Here is a 19,572-nt window from a genome sequence, read left to right as displayed (position 1 = left end):
TGGGAGCTGGAAGGAGGGGAGTTATGGGGGTGGGGGGAAGAGGAACAAATGTAATAGTCTGAACAATAAAGATTTAATAAAAAAAGAGTCAATGATTTGACTCATGTACATAAAACCAATGGGGAATGAAGTATCCATCTTATAAAAAAAAAACTGTTTGAAATTTTAACCCTGCTATATGGCTTCTGTAAATACTTGCTTGGTTAAATAATAAGGAAAATAAGACTACTCCCATTCCAGAGAGGCCATTAAACCTTCCCCGACGAAGTTATCAGTGCTGGCACCAGGCCAAGCCTTTGGTTGAGGTCTCAAAGACCCAGCACATAAGGGCTCTTTAAGAACTTGCAAAGGGGACCAGAAAACCCCATATTTGGGAGACAAAGAGGGTGAAAAGGTATAAATAGAGGAAACTTCCTGTGTGAGTTCGCCCAGAATTCTAGAGACATTTTTCTCTGGGCCAGTGTGTAATAATAAATGTAACTCCATCTCTCTAAGCGTTGCCTGGTTCTTCTCCTGTCTGCTGTAACACCTGCACTAGGCTGCTCCAGGCTGGGAGGTGCTAGCAGAAGGTGACAGTCACCAGAGCAGGGTCAGAACTGGGCCTCCATGGGCTCTGCCCACCCCCCTTGTGGTTGGAAAGGACTGGTTGCATCACCAAAGGGAAGCCCAGCTGGCACGCTGCTCAGCGTGGACAGCCTGAAGGGAAAAGTGGTGGGTGGCCATCCGCTGCATAGCCTCAGCCTTGATTTTCCCTGGCCTCCCTTACTCGTTTCCTCCCACCACCCCCTTTCCCAGATCAAGAGAAGGGTCTAGGTGGCTGCAAGGGCTTTGAGTGGGGCTGGTCTGCACTCATTTGTCTTCCTTGTGGCCTAAGACAAAGCCCTTGCCAGGCACCTGAGCTGGTGGACTGAGGACAGAGCACAGTCCGCCCAGTCAGCTCTGCCTCCCCCTCTGCTGGACGGGAAATGAGGGACAGAAGGAAACAGTGGGCTGTGCTCAGGCTTCCAGGTGTGACCTGCCCTGAGTGGATGAGTTTGTGGAAAGCCATTTCCCTCTCTGGGTCTGTTTTCTTGCTGGTGAAGTTAGGGGCTGCCTCATGCCATCTGGCTTTTTTCCCTGACCCTGTGTTGCACCGGCCCTGCCATCCTCACCAAGGGCAGTGTGTGTGCTCTTGCCTCTCCCTTGCACAGCCCTGCACACTGGTCCCCAGGCCCCTGGGCAGAACTCAGCCATGGCCCACCAGTTGGCACGGGTGGGAGGTACCCAGGGATGCAGGGGCAGGCCAGTGCAACAAGCACCCCCTCCCCCTGCTCCAAACCCCTAGACTCGGGGCATTGGCTGGGAGTCTCTTCTCCTCTGGCGCTTCTCTCCAGGAGCTTAGGAGACTGTGGTCCAGGCAGGTGGGCAGTGACCAGAGCTCTCCACACGGAAGCTCGTCCAGCCTCCAGGGCTCCCACCTCAGCCTGTGAAATACTCACCCCAGAAATCAAGGTTTGGGCAGGGTGGGCTCCTTCTGGGGCTTCAAGAGAATCAGTCTAGGTCCACCCCAGCTGCTGGTGGCAGCCAGCTATCCTTGGTCCATGGCTTGGAGACCCATCCCCCCACCTACCACTGAGTCCCAGTCACATGGCCTGTGAGTGAGTCCAAATTCCCTCTTAGAAGAACACCTGTCATTGTAGGTAAGGCCCACCCAATCCAAGCCCTCCTCTGAACTTGATTATATCTGCCAAGGCCCTAACCCAAATAAGGTCACGGTCACTATTCCCATAGGCATGGGTTGGGGGACACTGTACAATACACCCCAGGAGAGGTATCACAGGCCACACGCAGGAGACAGAGGCCCAGGGTTGAGTGAGACACAAGTCTCAGAGCAGCAAGCTGAGTATGAAATGTCCCATAACTGCTGGTGAACACACACAAGAATAACTCGACACATTTTCCTCTGGGTAGATGGGCATCCAGGTAAACGATCCCACGTGTGAAAAGGTTCACACCCTGCTGATGAGCAGGGTTCCTTCGGTGGCAGGTCCTGAAGAGACCTCTTGGCCGTAACCGGTAGGGATCTCCTGTACGAAGTGAGACATATCCCTGCACTCACCACCAAGTCAGGGGACCAGTGTTCTGAGAGGAAACACACTGAGGCTGCTGAGCCTTTTTCAGCACTGCTGCCCTCCCGCCAGCAGAGGGCGCCACCCCACCCCTCGCAGAGCCCTGCTCACTACCCGGAAGTCCTGCCCAGGCCAGAAGTCCACAGGCTAGGGAGCTTCTGCTGGTGGTTATGCACCACGTGGCCGCTAGAAGCCCAGAGGGGGTGTGGGCCCTGAAGAGGTGAGGAGTCCGTTCTGGCGCCTCTGAGGCCAGCCCTTCGGAGGAGCAGCGCCCATTGCAGGTGGTCCATTCCCTTCCCCCAGAAGGTGGCCAGGGCAGGGCAGGGCAGAGGGCAGGCCGGGCTCGGTCCTCTCGGTGGGGCCCCGGCTCTGTGGGCACCAGCTGCTTAGGGAGCTGCCTTCTGAGGTCAGGGTTTCCCTTCATCCTCACCACGGCCAGGCCCACTCCTCCCTGCAGAGTGTGATGGAGCCCAGGCCTTCCTCATGCCCCCTTTCCAATCTGGGACCCCTCAGGGGATGTCTGACTGCTGGTTTAGGCCTGATCCTGCAGTCGATCCCTGTGGGATCAGGCCTAAACTGGCAGTTGGACATCCCTCCCACAATCCAGGACCATTGGCCTCTAACCGCTCAACTGCCTGCCTGCCTGATCACCCCTAACCATTCTGCCTGCCTGCCTGCCCACCCCCACTGCACCCCTGCAGGCCTGTTTTCCCCCAACTGCCCCCCTTGCCCTTGCCAGCCTGCTCACTCCCAACTGCCCTCACCTCCTGGCCTGATCACCCCTAACCACCTCTGCCTCGGCTCTGCCACCATGGCTTTGTCCAGAAAGAATTCTGGAAGGTTTCCCTGAAGGTCCTGGTCTAATTAGCATATTACCCTTTATTAGTATAGATAGAGGTCTGGTGCATAGGTGGGGGCGGCTGTTCTGCCCTGTAGGGGGTCCTGGATGAGGGTGGGGGTCCTCTTGGGGGGCAGGACCAGCCTGGGTGAAGGGCTGCCAAGGGTTTGCAGGCGGGTCACACCCTGATCAGGGTGGGGAGTCCCCACTGGGGGGCGTGGCCTGCCTGGTTGAGGGGCTGAGAGCTATTTGCAGGCTGGCCATGCCCCCACTAGGGTGCGAGTACCCGCTGGGGGGCATGGCTGGCCTGGGCGAGGGGCTGAGGGTCGTTTGGGGTGGTTTGCAGGCTGGCCAAGCCCCCGGCTTTGTCCAGAAGGACATCTGGAAGGTCTCCGGAAGGTCTCTCAGTCTAATTAGCATATTACTCTTTTATTAGTATAGATGATTAAATACCAGTGAGCTAGATGTCAACTCAAAAGTTTAGAAAAAGAATATGAAAGAAACAAAGAAAGTAAAAGGAATGAAGTAGTAAAGGAACATCATGAAAGAAATAGAAAAAATGAGAGGCTTGGCAAAGTTATTTATTGAATGAGAATAAGAAAATGGACAAATCTCTAGCAAATTGCTCAATTAAAAAAGAAAAGTTAAAAATCAATAATAGTCATTTAAAAGAAAATATTACTACAATTAAAAGAGGATAAAAAATAAGGAAATTCTATAAACAACATGGTGCCAGAAAATGTAAAAAGAAAAAATATACCATTTTCTGTAAACATATAACTTACCAAAATTCACTCAAGAAGAAATCGAAAACCTAAATATAACTAAAAATGTGTGAATGAAAGGGGTCACATGCTGACCTGACAAGCTCAGGGGAGGCCTGCTTGGCGGTCATGCAAACTCAGAGACCTAAAGTAACCACAAAGGATGGTCTGAAATTAAACTTTAACTAAAAGCAGTTATGGTGGGTAGTTACATCCTAGGCCAGTATCTTCACTGACAAGGTCAACCTTTACCTTAAGTGACAGTGCTGCACTGTTGTCTTTTTCAATTGGGACTTCAGGCATACCAACAGCTGAAGTATAGGGGTGCCAGAAGAAGAGAGAGAGCAAGATATTGAAAACCTATTTGAAAAAACAATGACAGAAAACTTCCCCTACCTGGTGAAAGAAATAGACTTACAAGTCCAGGATGCACAGAGAACCCCAAACAAAAGGAATCCAAAGAGGACCACACCAAGACACATCATTATTAAAATGCCAAGAGCAAAAGACAAGGAGAGAATCCTAAAAGCAGCAAGAGAAAGAAAATCAGTTACCTGCAAGGGAGTACCCATACGACTGTCAGCTGATTTCTCAACAGAAACTATGCAGGAAAGAAGGGAATGGCAAGAAATATTCCAAGTGATGAATACCAAGAACCTACAATCAAGATTACTCTACCCAGCAAAGCTATCATTTAGAATTGAAGGTCAGATAAAGAGCTTCACAGATAAGGAAACGCTAAAGAAATTCATCACCACCAAACCCAGTAGTATTATATGAAATGCTGAAGGGTATTCTCTAAGAAGAGGAAGAAGAAGAAAAAGGTAAAGATAAAAATTATGAACAACAAAGTGATAACAAATTCATATCTATCAACAAGTAAATACGATACATATCTAAAAATCAAGTGAATAAAAGATCTGATGAACAGAATAATTGGTAAATAGACTAGAATCAGGGGCATAGAAAGGGAGTGGACTGGCAATTCTTGGGGGGAAGATGGTGTGGAGGGTGTGGGAAGAGACTGGACAAAAATCGTACACCTATGGACGAGGACAGTGGTGGGGGTAAGGGCAGGGGGTGGGGTGGGAACTGGGTGGAGGGGAGCTATGGGCAGGGGAAAGAAGAACAACTGTAATAATCTGAATAATAAAGATTTAATTTTAAAAATCTCTTGTAATGTGTTATTTCTTTGGACTATTTGACTCTGAAGTAAGTCTCCCTCCTTAACTTATTAAAAGCTCCTATATTAAAAATTTATTGAGAACAAAGCTTGTTCAATCAGTTGAATTTTATATTGATAAGAATTTTGTCTTTTCCTTAAAAGTCATCGGAGAGGAGAGTCCCCCTCCCTCAGCGTTCAGTCACCTGTCTGGCTGCCACTGCCCTTGCTATTACTACTGTCACTAGCCTGCTGGGGCCGGGCGGGAAAGATGGAAAACACACAAATAACAGGGGTTTTCTGTGCGCTGGCTGTAGGGCTCGTTCCCATTCCTCACACCAGCAAGCGAGGCTTCTCCTGGAGATGTTGGTCCGTCTCCTGTGCAGTTCCCAGGCCCAGGCTGTCCCTGAGCCCAGAGGGAGGAGAATGGGACCTCCACCAGTTTGGTGGAGTTTGAGTTCTGGTTTCCTTCCCAAAACTCCCTGCTCCCATTTATTGCTCCGGGTCCTCAGATGCTGCCCAGGCCTCTGGCTGCCCTCAGAGGGCGGAGGAGGAGGCAGAGCCACCCTGTCTGACCAGAACCGGGCTGCGCTGTCCTATTGTGATTCTCTGCGCAGCACTGTCACCACCCAGTACCCCTGTCTATTGGTTCATCCGCTCTGTGTCCCCATCCCTGCCCCTCCCAGGAAGTTGGCTCCGGGAGAGCAGTCACTTGGTTCACAGCAAATACTGCTGGCACACAGTAGGCACTCAATTCATGCTTCAGATGATTGAATCTACTCTCTCAGGCATAGAGACTTTGGGACAACTGCTTTTATCTTTTATTACTTCTCCTCAAACTCTCTTCCCACCATCATTGCTTTACACACTTTTCAGAGAAGATTTCTCGGTCACCTGACCAGGGGCAGGAGGCCAGGGGAAACCCTGAGGTGCCTGGGGAAGGAAGGGGCAGGTGTAGCCAGTGGGCGGCTTCCATTGAAGGTTAGAAGGATGCGTTCCGGATAACCGAGGAGGGAACTTGCTGCCTCCGGGGTGAGCGGTTCAGAGGAATGTGGGCTCAGATGAACTGGACCCAGGCCGCCAAGGACGTCCATCCTGTGTCCTCAGCTCTGCTCCTCACTGTCCCTGCAGTTGGCTTCATTCTCACCTCGCCCATGGCTCCCCCACACACAGGGCTGCCCAGAGGGTGGAGTCTGAAGGTCACCCAGAGACGCGGACCTGGGAAGGGCTCGCAGAGCTGGGCGCCTGTCCTGCTTCCCCAAGGCGGCCTCTTGGAAAGGACAAAGTTCTGCAAAGTAATCTTTCCTGGCAAAGCCAGACACACGAACAGGTTAAGGTCCAGCTGCCTCCAGAGCCGGAAAAAAGGCTACAAGACACACGGCCAGATACTGAGGTTGAGCTGCATCCACAGTGACTCCTTCTGGCATTGCGGCCGCAGACCCGGCTCCCTTCAGCCTGAGCCTCAGGAGTCGCAGCTCTGAGCCCTTCCCACCTGGAGGCACAGCCGGTCCTCTGCCCTCCGACCCGGCTCCACCCAGCCGCCCTCCCTGCCCCAATCGATTGATCACCCATCAAACACGGAGAGCTGAGGGTACCAGGTTATCTAATCCACCTGCTAGAGAGGGAATACGGGGAGTTCAGACCGTGAGGGGCCCATCCAAAACCCAGTCACATTATTAGGCGCCCCAAGTCAGGGAGCGAGGTGCGGGGAGGGGCCACGGGCGGGGAGGGACCGCGGACAGGAGGACCGTGGCCGGGGAGGAATGCCCACTGTCGTGCGTGGCCGCCTACTCTGCGCAGGCCCAGGGCTAGGACATCGCAGGCCACACCGCTGCTGGGTTTAATGTCACCGCAGCCACGAAAAGGCGATGACGGGCACTGCAGTCGGCACCTTCCCTCTGGCTCCTTCCTCCGCGGTTCCTCTGTGGGATCCGTCCACCTGGGCGCTGAGGGGACGGGGAGCCTGTCCTCACCACCACCCCCTCCCCATTCCCTGGCCTGGCGCTGTGCTAGGGCATCAGATGCTCCGGGCACAAGCCCAACAGGGGAGCGAGCAGCTCAGATGCCCCTGCGCAGGACGCCGTTGTGAGGGAGCAACCCCACCCGCCAGGGCCGGCTGGACCCCTCTGGCCCCCTCCGACATTCACTATGGAGGAAGCTGAGCCGGCCACATACGGGCCTCCTGTGCGCCTGCCGACAGACAGACAGACAGACAGCAGCCTCAGCCGGGACTCCCAGCTCGTCCCTTAGAAGCAGACCCCAGGGGCCGCGGGTTTGGGCTCAAACCTGCTCAGCCGCAAGCCCCTCTGTGGTGCCTTCTACACCTCAGCTGGCTCCTGTGAGCTCTGCCCGCCTCACACCTGAGACCATGAAACCATGAGGACAGAGGCTGTGCCTGCTCTTTGGCACATGCGTCCCCTCTGTCCCAGCACCGACCCGCGGACAGGACATGGCCGGGAGGTTTGGGGGAGTGGGCCCCTCATTTACAGTTCAGAATCCCTGCCCTGACAGCTGGGCTGGCTCACTCCCCAATACCTGAACTTTGTTTTTTGAAGGAGCACCTATTAAATGGACATGAAAAGACACAACTAGCTCCTTTCTTACATCTAATTAGGATAAATCACATTCAGATATTAGACTGAGAGAAATGGTTAACAACACAACTTTCTCAAATAGGTTGTGCTGATTTCCCCTTCATTTCACAACATCAATTCTATTAGCAATAATCATACATTTCTATATTCTAGACCAGCCATGGGCAAACTACGGCCCGCGGGCCGGATCCAGCCCATTTGAAATGAATAAAACTAAAAAAAAAAAAAGACCATACCATTTTATGTAATGATGTTTACTTTGAATTTATATTAGTTCACACAAACACTCCATCCATGCTTTTGTTCCGGCCCTCCGGTCCAGTTTAAGAACCCATTGTGGCCCTCGAGTCAAAAAGTTTGCCCACCCCTTGCTCTAGACACTAGACTCTTATAAGACATATGACCTGGACATATCTCCTGCCATCCCCTGGGTTGTATAGTCACTTTCTTGAATAATCATAATTCAGCTTTTGTTAAAAACCTTGCTTTTATACACATCTATAAATACAGTCAACTTATATTTGTTAGTTGGTTTTTGAAGAAATTTAAAATTAGATATAACAGTACTCCTTATAAAAACTTATTAAAAGATTCACATGACCAGATGGGTATTTCTTATAGAATGTGGTCCACACAAGGACCAGTAAAGCTAAGTTCCACGGGACGGTTACTTCTGGCTGTACTTTATCGGGCAGCACGGTGGGCCTGGAGGGCCGCGGGCCACCAGTCAGGCTGCTTTCTGTCTCATCTCACCCAGGAAGTCGTAGGTCTGCTCTGAAATGTCGAAAGGTTCATGGACACCCTCTGGTGACAGCAGAGCTGGGAGGGCGCCCTGGTTTTCTCGGTTTTGCTTCAGGAAGTCCGCGATGACTTTCCACCGCGCGGCCTCGGTCTCTTCTTCTGCCCACCTGAACGGGGGCAGGAGTGTGGAGTGGAGAAGGGGCAATGCGCAGTCGTGGTAAACTAGGAGAAACGCAGCCTTCAGGAACTCTGTGTCTCTCTGGGAAAACACCACAAGTAACTGTGAGTGGATCCGCATCATTAAGCGTTAGATTCTATGAACTCTGTTGACTAAAAGCCATTGCAGGTGGGCGGAGGTGCACAGTGCCTGGTGGGTTGGTCAGCGGCTCTGCACCAGGGACGCAGCAGGAAGCAGCCCCTCAGTGGAAAGGAGTCACCGAGTCACGTGGAGCAGAGGGGCTGCGGGCGACTCCTTGAGACCGGGGCTCTCCTAAGGCCACTGAGGGTCTCACTTCCCACCAAGGAGAATGGGCGCTGAAGTCTAATTCTGGTGACAAGGGTGTGGGTCCAAGTAAATACAACGAAAGCAGATCGTGAAGCCAGCTGTGCCCCTTAGTCCCATCACAGCACATCCGACGATTTCGTGTACAAGGGAAGGGCCACAAGCATGAAACCCAGAGAAAGGGCCCCAGCAGTAAGGACCCGGTCGGACTCTCCCCATCACAAGAGGACTGCAGTGTAGACACTGCCATTCGGCCCCACCGGACAGGCTGAGTGGGAATCACAGGGCAGGGCACTCGAAGGTGGAGGCGTCCACACGCTGTGGAGTCTGCACAGAGATGCGCCCTCCAAGCACACCCTGTGCGCAGGGCAGTTTCCACAGGCCAACACCTTGCCCGTGGCTTCACCAGAATAGCATTAAGCCTCCACTTCTAGCCCTGCCCATGGCTCAGGGGTTGAGTGTCAACCCGTGAACCAGGAGGTCACAGTTCGATTCTCAGCCAGGCACATGCCTGGGTTTTGAGCTCATTCCCCAGTGTGGGACATGCAGGAGGCTGCCAATGGATGATTCTCTTATTGTTTCTCTCTCTCTCTCTCTCTCTCTCTCTCTCTCTCTCTCTCTCTCTCTCCCCCCCCCTTCCTCTCTGAATCCAATAAAAAAATATAATTTTTAAACTGCCAATTCTGGCAAAGGTCAAATAAGGATACAATATGGGTACTTTTTTTAACGTTTAGGGTTTTTAGTTTGTAGATAACTAAGGCTTTAGAAGTCCAAACACCATGGCCCATGCGTCCATGTAGCCCCTGCTACTTTTTATAAACAAAGTTTTATAGAAACAGCCACGCTCAGATGTTACAATGGCAAAGTTGAGTCACTGTGACAGAGAACATAGGGCCCGCAAAGCCAAAAGTACCGACCATGTGGCCCTTCCCAGGACCGTCTATTGGACCCTGGAGTGGAGCAGTCAGGGTGTTGCTCACTGACAGGGATGGTGCTGCTGGTGTGTGATGACCACGCTTCTGTGGCAACGGGCACACCTGCGTTTCCAATGTCTGACATGGCTCAGCCGCTTTTCCTTTTCCTTCTCCTTACCTGTTATACACTTTGAGAGCAGGAGGAATTTTTTAAAAATAAGAGAAATCTGATAGTCAACTGGGAGCTTTGATTTAAAATCTCCCCTCAACTAAATGACACTTGGTGACCTGAAATGACTCTCAATCAAGAGTTGGTTCACATTAGGAATCGGCACCCAGACACTCCTGGAACGTGTCTTTACAACCGTAGTGACACCGTTTAAGAGAGTGAGAGGGGTATGACTATGGCTATTTTAGCTAAAAAAAAGAGCCCATGTTAGAATGTGGGAGCAGTGACACTGTGGATATTAAGTGCACGTGGAAAAACACATTACCTTTTCTGATCTTTTTAATGTACTTTCTTTTTCAGCCCACGAACTCTGAAAAGGAAACAAATGATATATTAATCTGAGGGTTCGAAAGTCTTTGCCTGCAAGTTCACTGTAATGAAGCTGGTGGACGGGGTTTAGAACCCTGTCAGGACCGCCACCGTAAGAACGTCGGAGGGCGCCTGCTTCTAACCAGGAGCCAGACCGGCCAGGCGGGGAGGGACGTCCCAGAAGCCCGTGCTTCTTACACGTTAAACTAATTTACGATCAGAATCAGTGAAATTCGAACACACACATTCAAACTGCACAGACACAGCACCTGAACAATAAAACACGAGCAAGCTTTGCAGGTGAGCCAGTAGAGACATAGAAAACTGCCGATACCACACTTGTCTACAGTCTGCCTGGAAGATGACGGTGGTCACGGGACACAAATGCAGTACAGCCTTGCAAGTCAGTATTTCCACCTGCCCACGAGGCTTCCCCAACGCTCTTTTACAGAAATAAAAACCCAGAGCTCAGGGAGCCCCACAGAGGTCGGGATCGAAGTCTCTGGTGCCAGCTCTGCACACTGTACCCGAGCGGGTGCCCAGGCTCTAGCTGCTCACTCGTGGGCCTCACATGGTGCCTGTTGGCAGGTACCCTCCCGCTGGCGCCTGAGTTCATGGTTTCCGTGGATGCATTGACCTTCCCCAATGGGGAGGCCCTGGGGTGAACATGACAAGTGGCACCAGGACCAAGAGTCTCCACAAAACAAAGTTCCCCACCGAGACCACAGAGGTGCGCCCCCCCTCCCCTCTGCAGGGCCCTCGCTGGCAGGAGCCACCCCCAGATGCTCACAGTTCCTCCTGAAAGAACTGCCTTAGAGGCTGTGCTCCTCCACCGCTGGTGGCTGTGCCTGGGGCCAGAGAGTTTGAAGAGGACCCTTGGAGGCCAGAGCGCGTCACTAACCAGACCAGGAGCCACCATCATCATCAAAGTGCCAACAACAAACTGAACTTGGCTAAGTTAACAGTAAGAGGCTCACACGTCACAAACTCTGTAAGGAATCTGACTTAACACGAACAGCACTCAGCAACTTTAGACTCATCGGCCAGTGTATGACCTTTGTAATGTATTGCTGGACCTGGTTTGCTAGTATTTTGTTGAGGAATTTAGCATCAGTATTCATCAGGCATATTGGCCTATAATTTTATTTCTTTGTAGTGTCTCTATCTGGCTTTGGAATTAGGATAATGCTAGCCTCATAAGATGAGCTTGTCTTTTCCCCTTGAATTTTTGGGTTATAGTTTGAGAAGGATAGGTATCAGTTCTTTGAATGTTTGGGAAAAGTCACCTATGAAGCCATCCCGTCCAGAACTTTTGTTTGCTGAGAGTTTTTTGTTTGTTTTACTGCTTCAATTTCATTAGTTGGTACTGGTCTATTCAGGTTTTCTGATTCTTCCTAATTCAGTTTTGGAAGATTGTATGTCTCTAGGAATTTATCCATTTCACCCAGGTTGACCAATTTGTTGGTATATAATTGTTCATAGTATTTTCTTACAGTCCTTTGTATTTATGTAATGTCAGTTGTTACTTCTCTTTCATTTGGATTTATTTGGGTCCTCTCTCTTTTTTTCTTGATGAATCTGGTTAAAGGTTTGTCAACCTTGTTTATCTTTTCAAAGAATCAGCTCCTGGTTTCATTAATCTTTTGTATTATTTTTTTAGTCTCTATGTGATTTATTTCCACTCTGATCATTATTATTTCCTTCCTTCTACTTACTTTGGGCTTTGTTTGTTGTTCTTTTTCTAGCTCTTTTAAATATAGGGTTAAATTGTTTGAGATTTTTCTTGTTTCTTGGGGTAGGCGTTAATGCTGAGCTTTCCTCTCAGGACTGCTTTCACTGTGTCCCATAGATTTGGGGTTGTTGTGTGCTCATTTTCATTTGATTCCAGGTAATTTTTTATTTCTTCCCTGATCTCACTGTTAACCCAGTCATTGTTTAATAACATGCTATTTAGCCTACATGAATGTTTTTCCGTTTGAATCTTTTTCCATTTTGTTATTGTAATTAATTTCTAGTTTCATACCACTGTGATCTGAGAAGATGCTTGATATGATTTCAATCTTCTTGAACTTGTAGAGACTTATTTTGTGCCCTAACATGTGATCTTTGAGAATGTTGCATGGGTACTTGAGAAGAATGTATATTCTGCTGCTTTTGGAATAAAATGTTCAGTAAAAATCAACCTGACCCAGTGTGCTGTTTCCTTGTTATTATATTTTTGTCTGGAAGATCCATCCATCGATGATAATGGGGGTGTTTAAAGTCCCCTACTATGACTGTATTGCTGTCAATCTCTCCCTTAATGTTCACCAAGATTTTCTTTACATATTTAGGTGCTCCTATTTTAGGTGCACATGTTTACAAGGATTATATTCTCTTGTTGGATCAATCCCCTTAGTATTATGTAGTAATCTTCTTTGTCTCTTGTTATTACCTTGTTTGGAAGTATATTTTGTCAAATATAAATATTGCTACATAAGCTTTTTTTTTCCCTTTCCATTTGCATGGAATAATTTTTTCCCATCCTTTCACTTTCAGTTATGTGACTATTTTGTTCTGAGGTGGGTCTCCTATAGACTGCATATACATGGGTCATGTTTTCTTATCCATTTTCAGCTACCCGTGTCTTTTGGAGCATTTAATCTGTTTACATTGAAGGTTATTATTGATAAGCATTTATTTATTGCATTTTATACTTTATACTTATGTTCCTCTCTATATATATTTCTTCTTCTTACAGTAGGCCCTTTAACATTTCTTACAATACTGGTTTAATGGTAATGAATTCCTTTAGCATTTTTTTTTCTGGGAAGCGCCTTATTTCACCTTCAATTTTAAATGATAGGCTTGCTGGATATAATAGTCTTGGTTGCAGGTCCCTGCTTTTCACCACTTTGAATATTTCATGCCAATCTCTCATGGCCTGATATGTTTCTGTTGAGAAATCAGCTGACAGCCTTATGGGAACTCACTTGTAGGTAACTGTCTCTCTCTTGATGCCTTTTTTTTTTCTTTTCTATCTCTTGATGCCTTTAAGATTCTGTCTTTGTCTTTAACCTTTGCCACTTTAATTATAACATGTCTTGGTTTGGGTCTCTTTGGGTTTCCTGAATTTGATGGGGACTCTCTTTGTTTCCTGAACTTGTACAATTTTTTCCTCCACCAGGTTAAGAAAGTTTTCAGCCATCATTTCTTCAAACATTATTTCTTGTCTATCCCTTGCTCTCTCTCTTCTCCTTCTGGTACCCCTATAATGTGGATGTTGTTATGCTTGATGCTGTTCCTGAGGTCCCTTAGACTGTCCTCATTTTTTTTAATTCTTTTTTTTTCTTTTCTTTTCTTTCTTTTTTTCTTATGCTCTGCTTGGGTGCTTACTGTTATCTTGTCCTCTAAATCGGTGATTTAATCCTCTGCTTTATCTAATATGCTATGGATTCCTTCTAGTGTATTCTTCATTTGAGATATTCTATTCTTCATTTCCAAATGGTTCTTTTTTATGGTTTCTATGTCCTTTTTATTGCTTATTATCTCTTTAAGTTCTCACTGAGATCATCCATTCTCCCCCTAAGGTCCTTGAGCATCCTTATAACCATTGTTTTAAATTCTGCTTCTGGTATTTTGGTTGCTTCCATTTCATTTAATTCTTTTTCTGGGGATTTATCTTGTTTTTTCATTTGGGGCCTATTTATTTATCTCCCCATTTTGTCTCTGTGCATTAGGTAGATCTGCAATGATTGCCAAACTTGTTATGATGGCTTTATGATAATGGTGTCTCATTGTGCTTAATGGCACAATCTTCCAGATCACCTGAGCTCCTTGCTCCAGAAATGTTTTGGGGGTTTTTTGTGGGCTATGTACACCCTCCTATTGTAGTTGAGTCTTGAGTGCTGTTGGCCCTTTTGTAGATAGAGTTAATCTTTCAGCCTGGCTGGCTATACAAGACGTTGTGTGAGACACTGTTCAGGGGCTGCCCCTTGAGGCAGAGTTGTTTCTAGGAGGGTCTGGTGCTTGCTATAATTCCCCTTTGGGTGTGCAGCTTGTGTGGCTACAAGGGTCGAGCTCTGGTCTGATCTGCAGCCCACCACTGGCTGAGCTGGTTCTGGGTCCACTTGGGTGGGGTTCAGGTACAGGTCACTCTCAGATGTTGTGTGTAACTAACTGTAGGCAACCTGTCTGGAGCTACCACTCTGTTCACTATTTGTGGCTGCATCTACTGGACCTGGGTGTGTGGAGGAGGGATCAATTTCTATATAATGATCGGCTTCCTCCGGGTTAGAGCTGGTGGCGATCTGTAAAAGGACCAAGGCTCTCTGAGGTCCACCTCTACCTGTCAGCTACTCTGGCTCACCCTAAAGTTGCCTGGTCTTCCTCCAGAGCCTGCCAAAAAATGACTGTTGAGTGGGCCCAACAGAGTGGCCACAAACCACATCCCCTTCCACAGGTTGCAAGCTCAGTAGGGTGGGATAACTCGGGTTGGGAGGACAGGGCTAATGGGTCCCTACTTGGATCATGTGGTCCGGCACTCAATGAGGAAAAAGTGGCCCCTACTCTAGAGCCAAACCACTAAGTCTCTGTCCGAGTCTCCAACTCAAATTCCCCCTGGAGGGGCTCACTGCAGGTTCAGGTTCAGTGCAGCCAGCCATCCTCTCTGCAGGAGCAAGCTAAGCTGCCTCAGGTTCAGGCAGACATATCAAAGAAGTCTTCCATGGGGATGATGCCAGTACAGCCCACAGGAGGGAGCTAAGCACTTTGCCCCAGCCCCAGACAATAGCCTCCAAGGGGCTTACACTTTTAATGTCCCAGCTCTGAGCTACTCTCCCTTCCCCTTACAGAACTGAGCCCAATGGGATGGGGTATCCAGAATTTTGCAGGGCTGATCCCAATAGTCTCCCAGTGGGGGGTGGGAGGGTGCCCTGAAGTCTATAGGAGAGGGGACAGGCACATCTTCCCCTTCCTGGGTAGCAGAGACTGAAATCACTAGAGAGACAGGAGTAGCCACACCCCCCAGCATCTGCCTGTCTGGTTCCTGGACAAAAGTTTCCCCAAGAGACTGGTCTGAAAATCCCAACTCTGCATAGCACTCTGGTCCCCCTGCACCACTGAACTCAGCAGGCCTGCTAAGTGATTCAACAAGTGGGGAAGGGGCACTGGCTATGTGCTCAAGGTGGTGAGACCAGCGTTCTTCCAAAAGTCACACAGTTTAGTCACTGTCTGAATCTTCACCAAAAGCCTTCATAGAAAAAGAGGGCCCCAAAAGTTACTGCTGGGTACAGCCAGCAGATCCCTCCATAAGACCCAAGCATGGCAGAGTGGTCTCACTAGCAGTGGGAGACAAAGTGGTGCACTCCCCAGGCTGCTGCTGTTAACAATAGGATTGCTCATCCCTGTGAAGGTGGCATCTGGGTCTTTCAGGTAGACCCACCGATTTTCACCACCAGATGCTATGTGGGTTCCTGTTCCCATCTCTGCTGCTCTGTGTTCTCTCTACATGGGGTTGAGACGCCATGATACTGGGGGGAGGAAGTTTTGTAGCCACAATATCCCTCCAGCTTCTCAGCCACTACCACATCTGGGTGTGGGGGCCAGCCCTTTCCACGTCTCCACTCTTCTTGCCAGTCTCTAAGTGGCTTCTTCTATAAATCCTTGGTATAATATTTCAGTTTAGCTAGCCTTCAGTTGGTTATTCAGGTTGACTGCTCTATAATTTACCTGTAAACCCAGTTTGGGGTGGGAAGCAGATGAGTGTAGTTTCCATCTACTCTGTAGCCATCTTGGGATCTATCCTGTAATGTCTTTCACTCCCATCTCAGCATGTCAAAACCGGACTTGGCCCCAGCGTGTACTAGGTCCATCTCACCCAGGAGCTCTTTAATGGAACAGTCCTTGGTCCTCCTTTGCTGCCTTATTAAGTCTCCAAGGACCTGGGTCATGCTTCCCCTGTGGCACCTGCCATGGTATCTGAACATCTGCCTTGTGGGCATACAGGTCTTCTAATGTTTGCTGACCCTGTTATGATAAGTTGAACTTTATAAAATTGACATTTTGAAGGTCAAAAATGGCTGAAAATTGAAGAATTCATGTGGTTCAACCAGCTGCTATTTCATGCAGCAGACAGTATATGTTGAATTAAATAAAAAATGATATGTGTGCCCTGACTCTCCCCTGAGAACTCAGTTCATGTATATAACAAACTATTTTGGATTTTTGCTCTTAGGCCACAATTAGTGGCCATCTTAAGTTAAGGAACAAAAAACAAATAAGAGATTGCAACAGTGTACATAGCATGCCCTTCACCTGCTTATTGGGTGCTGGGAAGCCTGGAAAAGTAACACTCATGCTAAGAAAGGAAGAATGAGCCCAAGTCAGCTAAAAAGTGGACACAGATCAGGAGATGTCATCCAAATAGGGGGCAAAAAAAAAAAAAGAATAGGTGTCAGAACGCACTAATTTTGTGTGTTTAATTGCTTTCGGAACCCACCAGATTCCCATCATGATACTACCCACCCTGAGCGCATCCACCACGTCAGGCTGCTCCAAGAGCTTGGGGAAGGTGGCCAGTACAGGATTACTGATCAAATCTGAAATACAAAGACCAAAAAGGATTTACACAAACTTTATCCAACATGTTTTACTGCAACAGACATAACCTATTAGAATCACTGTGTCACAAGATTTGTTGACAACACATTCTAACACTTTAACCTCTAGGAGCTCAAAGCTGTCCCCTCAACCCCAATCCCCCCTATATACACAACGTAGAGGGTTCTGGAATGAGTCTTATACTACGTAAACAGAGCTTTTGGGAGGGGAGTGAAGTGGCTCTGAACAGAATAAGACTAGAAACTTGTGTTGTCCTTTCTGTGTTTTTTTCCAACCTCACTTTTCTCATGACCATGGTCTCACCTTTGGAAGCAGAAGATACAGGCTGACATAGGTTACATTTACTCAAAGCATGATGATGCATTACTGTACAAAAGGAAATTGCAAAGACCCCCTTACCAGCACTTTGCATGCTCAACCTGTCTTTTAGGAGTACATCTCCAAGAATTTGGCGATAAAATATCAACAAATGAATGTAGGACATGCTTCCAATTAATGTTTCCGGCAGTAAACTATTAAAGAAGAAAAGAAATGTATTCATTAAACAATATCTTACACTCCAACCTACAATGTTTTTTAAATGTGTGTATTACTTTAATGAACTATTCCAAGTTTTGTTTCATCATTGGGAAAAATGCAACAATTATATGGGAAATTCCCACTCCAAGTTGGTCACGTTAAACTTCAGATAATTTACATTTTTATGTGTACACTTTCAAGTCTCCACCCTGTGCTGCCATAGCTATGCTTCTATTTTAGCTATACACCCATGTTAAATGTCAAATTTTTAAAAAGCCATGAGCCCTAGCCAGTTTTGCTCAGTGGATAGAGTGTCGGCCTGCAGACTGAAGGGTCCCAGGTTCGATTCTGGTCAAGGGCACATGCCCAGATTTCGGGCTTGATCCCCAGTGGGGGGTGTGCAGGAGACAACCAATCAATGATTCTCTCTCATCATTATTGTTTCTATCTATCTCTCCTTCTCTCTTCTTCTCTGAAATCAATTTTTTTTTAAAAAAAAGGCATGTTTATGTGTTTTGGAAATAGAGACTAGTCAGCTACATGTTTTAACAAAGCCATGTGGCCATCCCACCTGATGTGATGAATGCAGAAGAAATGTGAGCTGATTGTTCACAGTACTAGGTGGAACATGGGAGAGTGTAGCAGACCTGGACTGAATTCTGACTTTGCTACTTCCTAGCTATGTAACTTCGGGCTAATTAATTATTCTCCTTGTGTTTTGGTTTCCTCGTTTGTAGAATACAGATAGCAATACCTGAATTTCAGAAGGCTAATAAAAAGATTAAAATGAGGTAAGTGTGGAGTGTTCAATGCAATGCATGGTACACATTAAGGGTTCAAAAACAAAATAAATTTCAACATTAAAGTTAAATTATCATCAGTTTAAAATAGATTCTTATAACTATGTAATCCCCATAGTATCCACAAAGAAAAAAATCTATAGAATGCACACAAAAAGAAATGAAAAGGAGTAAGTGTATCACTACAAAAAAAAATCAATTAAACACAAGAGAAGGACCCCTAGCTGTTTTAACTCAGTGGATAGAGCACTGGCCTGCGGACTGAAGGGTCCCAGGTTCGATTCCAGCCAAGGGCATATGCCCTGGTTGCGAGCTCAATCCCCAGTAAGGGGCATGTAGGAGGCAGCTGATCAATGATTTTCTCTCATCATTGATATTCCTCTCTCCCTCTCCCTCCCTCTCTTTAATCAATAAAAATTTATTAATAAACAAACACAACAGAAGGTAAGAAGGGAGGAAATGAGGGACAATACAAATCTGAGACATACAGAAAATCAGTAACAAAATGGAAATAGTAAGTCCTCTCCTATCAGTAATTATTATAAATTAGAGGCCTGGTGCACAAAAATTTGTGCACTCGGCAGGGGGAGGGGAGTCCCTCAGCCCAGCCTACGCCCATTTGCAGTCCAGGACCCCGTGGGGGATGTCCACCTGTCAATTTAGGCCCACTCCCCGGGGGGATCAGGCCTAAGCTTGCAGTCAGACATCCTCCTGGCAGCCAGAGAGCCCTCAGGGGATGTCCGACTAAAGGCTTAGGCCCCCAAGGGAGCTGTGATGAGGAAGCTGGGGTGACAGAGGAGCCATGCTGTCCCGCCTCGCTGCCCTGGGTCGGGTTGCACACAGGGTGCCTGGGCAGGCAGTTAAACTCAGAGCATGATTTAAAATGACAAAAGCGAACCCAACAAACTGCAGATTTCAACTCCTCGCATCCATAAGGGACACACTCAAGAAGCAGAATCAGGTTCGGAGGAAGCTGGAGCCGGACCCGACTGGGCCGGCAATATGGAACCGCTGTACCAGCAAACGCACAAGCAGGTCCACCAGATCCAGTCTCACATGGGACACCGGGAGACGGCAGACAAGCAGTCTGTGCACTTAGTAGAAAACGAAATCCAAGCAAGCATACCAGATATTCAGCCAGCTAGAACGCCTGGAGATTCTGTCCAGCAAGGAACCGCCCAACAAAAGACAGAATGACAAACTTCATGTTGACCAGTTAAAGTATGATGTCCAGCACCTGCAGACTGCTCTCAGAAACTTCCAGCATCGGCAATACACAAGGGAGCAGCAGGAGAGACAGCGAGAGGAGCTTCTGTCTCGCACCTTCACCCCCAACATGGAATGTGGTGCCCCCTGCAAGGCTGAGACGGCCCCTGCGAGGCTGCGATGGCCCCTGCGAGGCTGAGACGGCCCCTGCGAGGCTGCGACGGCCCTGGGAAGCCGGCAGAACCTTGTGAAGCACCCAGACGGCTTCATCAACAGCCCACGAACC

The 19,572-nt window shown here is 48.1% G+C and overlaps 1 protein-coding gene across 1 annotated transcript in view; it reads right to left on the bottom strand.

Moving 5' to 3' along the window:
* Positions 1–8,193: 8,193 nt before the first annotated feature.
* Positions 8,194–19,572, bottom strand: part of NPHP1 (nephrocystin 1) — an 89,688-nt gene continuing 78,309 nt past the window's right edge. The window contains exons 16-19 of the mRNA XM_023744132.1: positions 17,161–17,273; positions 16,666–16,739; positions 10,118–10,162; positions 8,194–8,466 (exon numbers count right to left, since the gene is read on the bottom strand). Coding sequence (XP_023599900.1) covers positions 8,194–8,466; positions 10,118–10,162; positions 16,666–16,739; positions 17,161–17,273 — 505 coding nt within the window. The remainder of the gene's footprint in view (positions 8,467–10,117; positions 10,163–16,665; positions 16,740–17,160; positions 17,274–19,572) is intronic.

The sequence above is a fragment of the Myotis lucifugus genome, unplaced genomic scaffold (assembly GCF_000147115.1).
Source record: "Myotis lucifugus unplaced genomic scaffold, Myoluc2.0 scaffold_430, whole genome shotgun sequence".
NCBI lineage: Eukaryota > Metazoa > Chordata > Mammalia > Chiroptera > Vespertilionidae > Myotis > Myotis lucifugus.
This window is presented reverse-complemented; position numbering and strand designations above follow the sequence as displayed.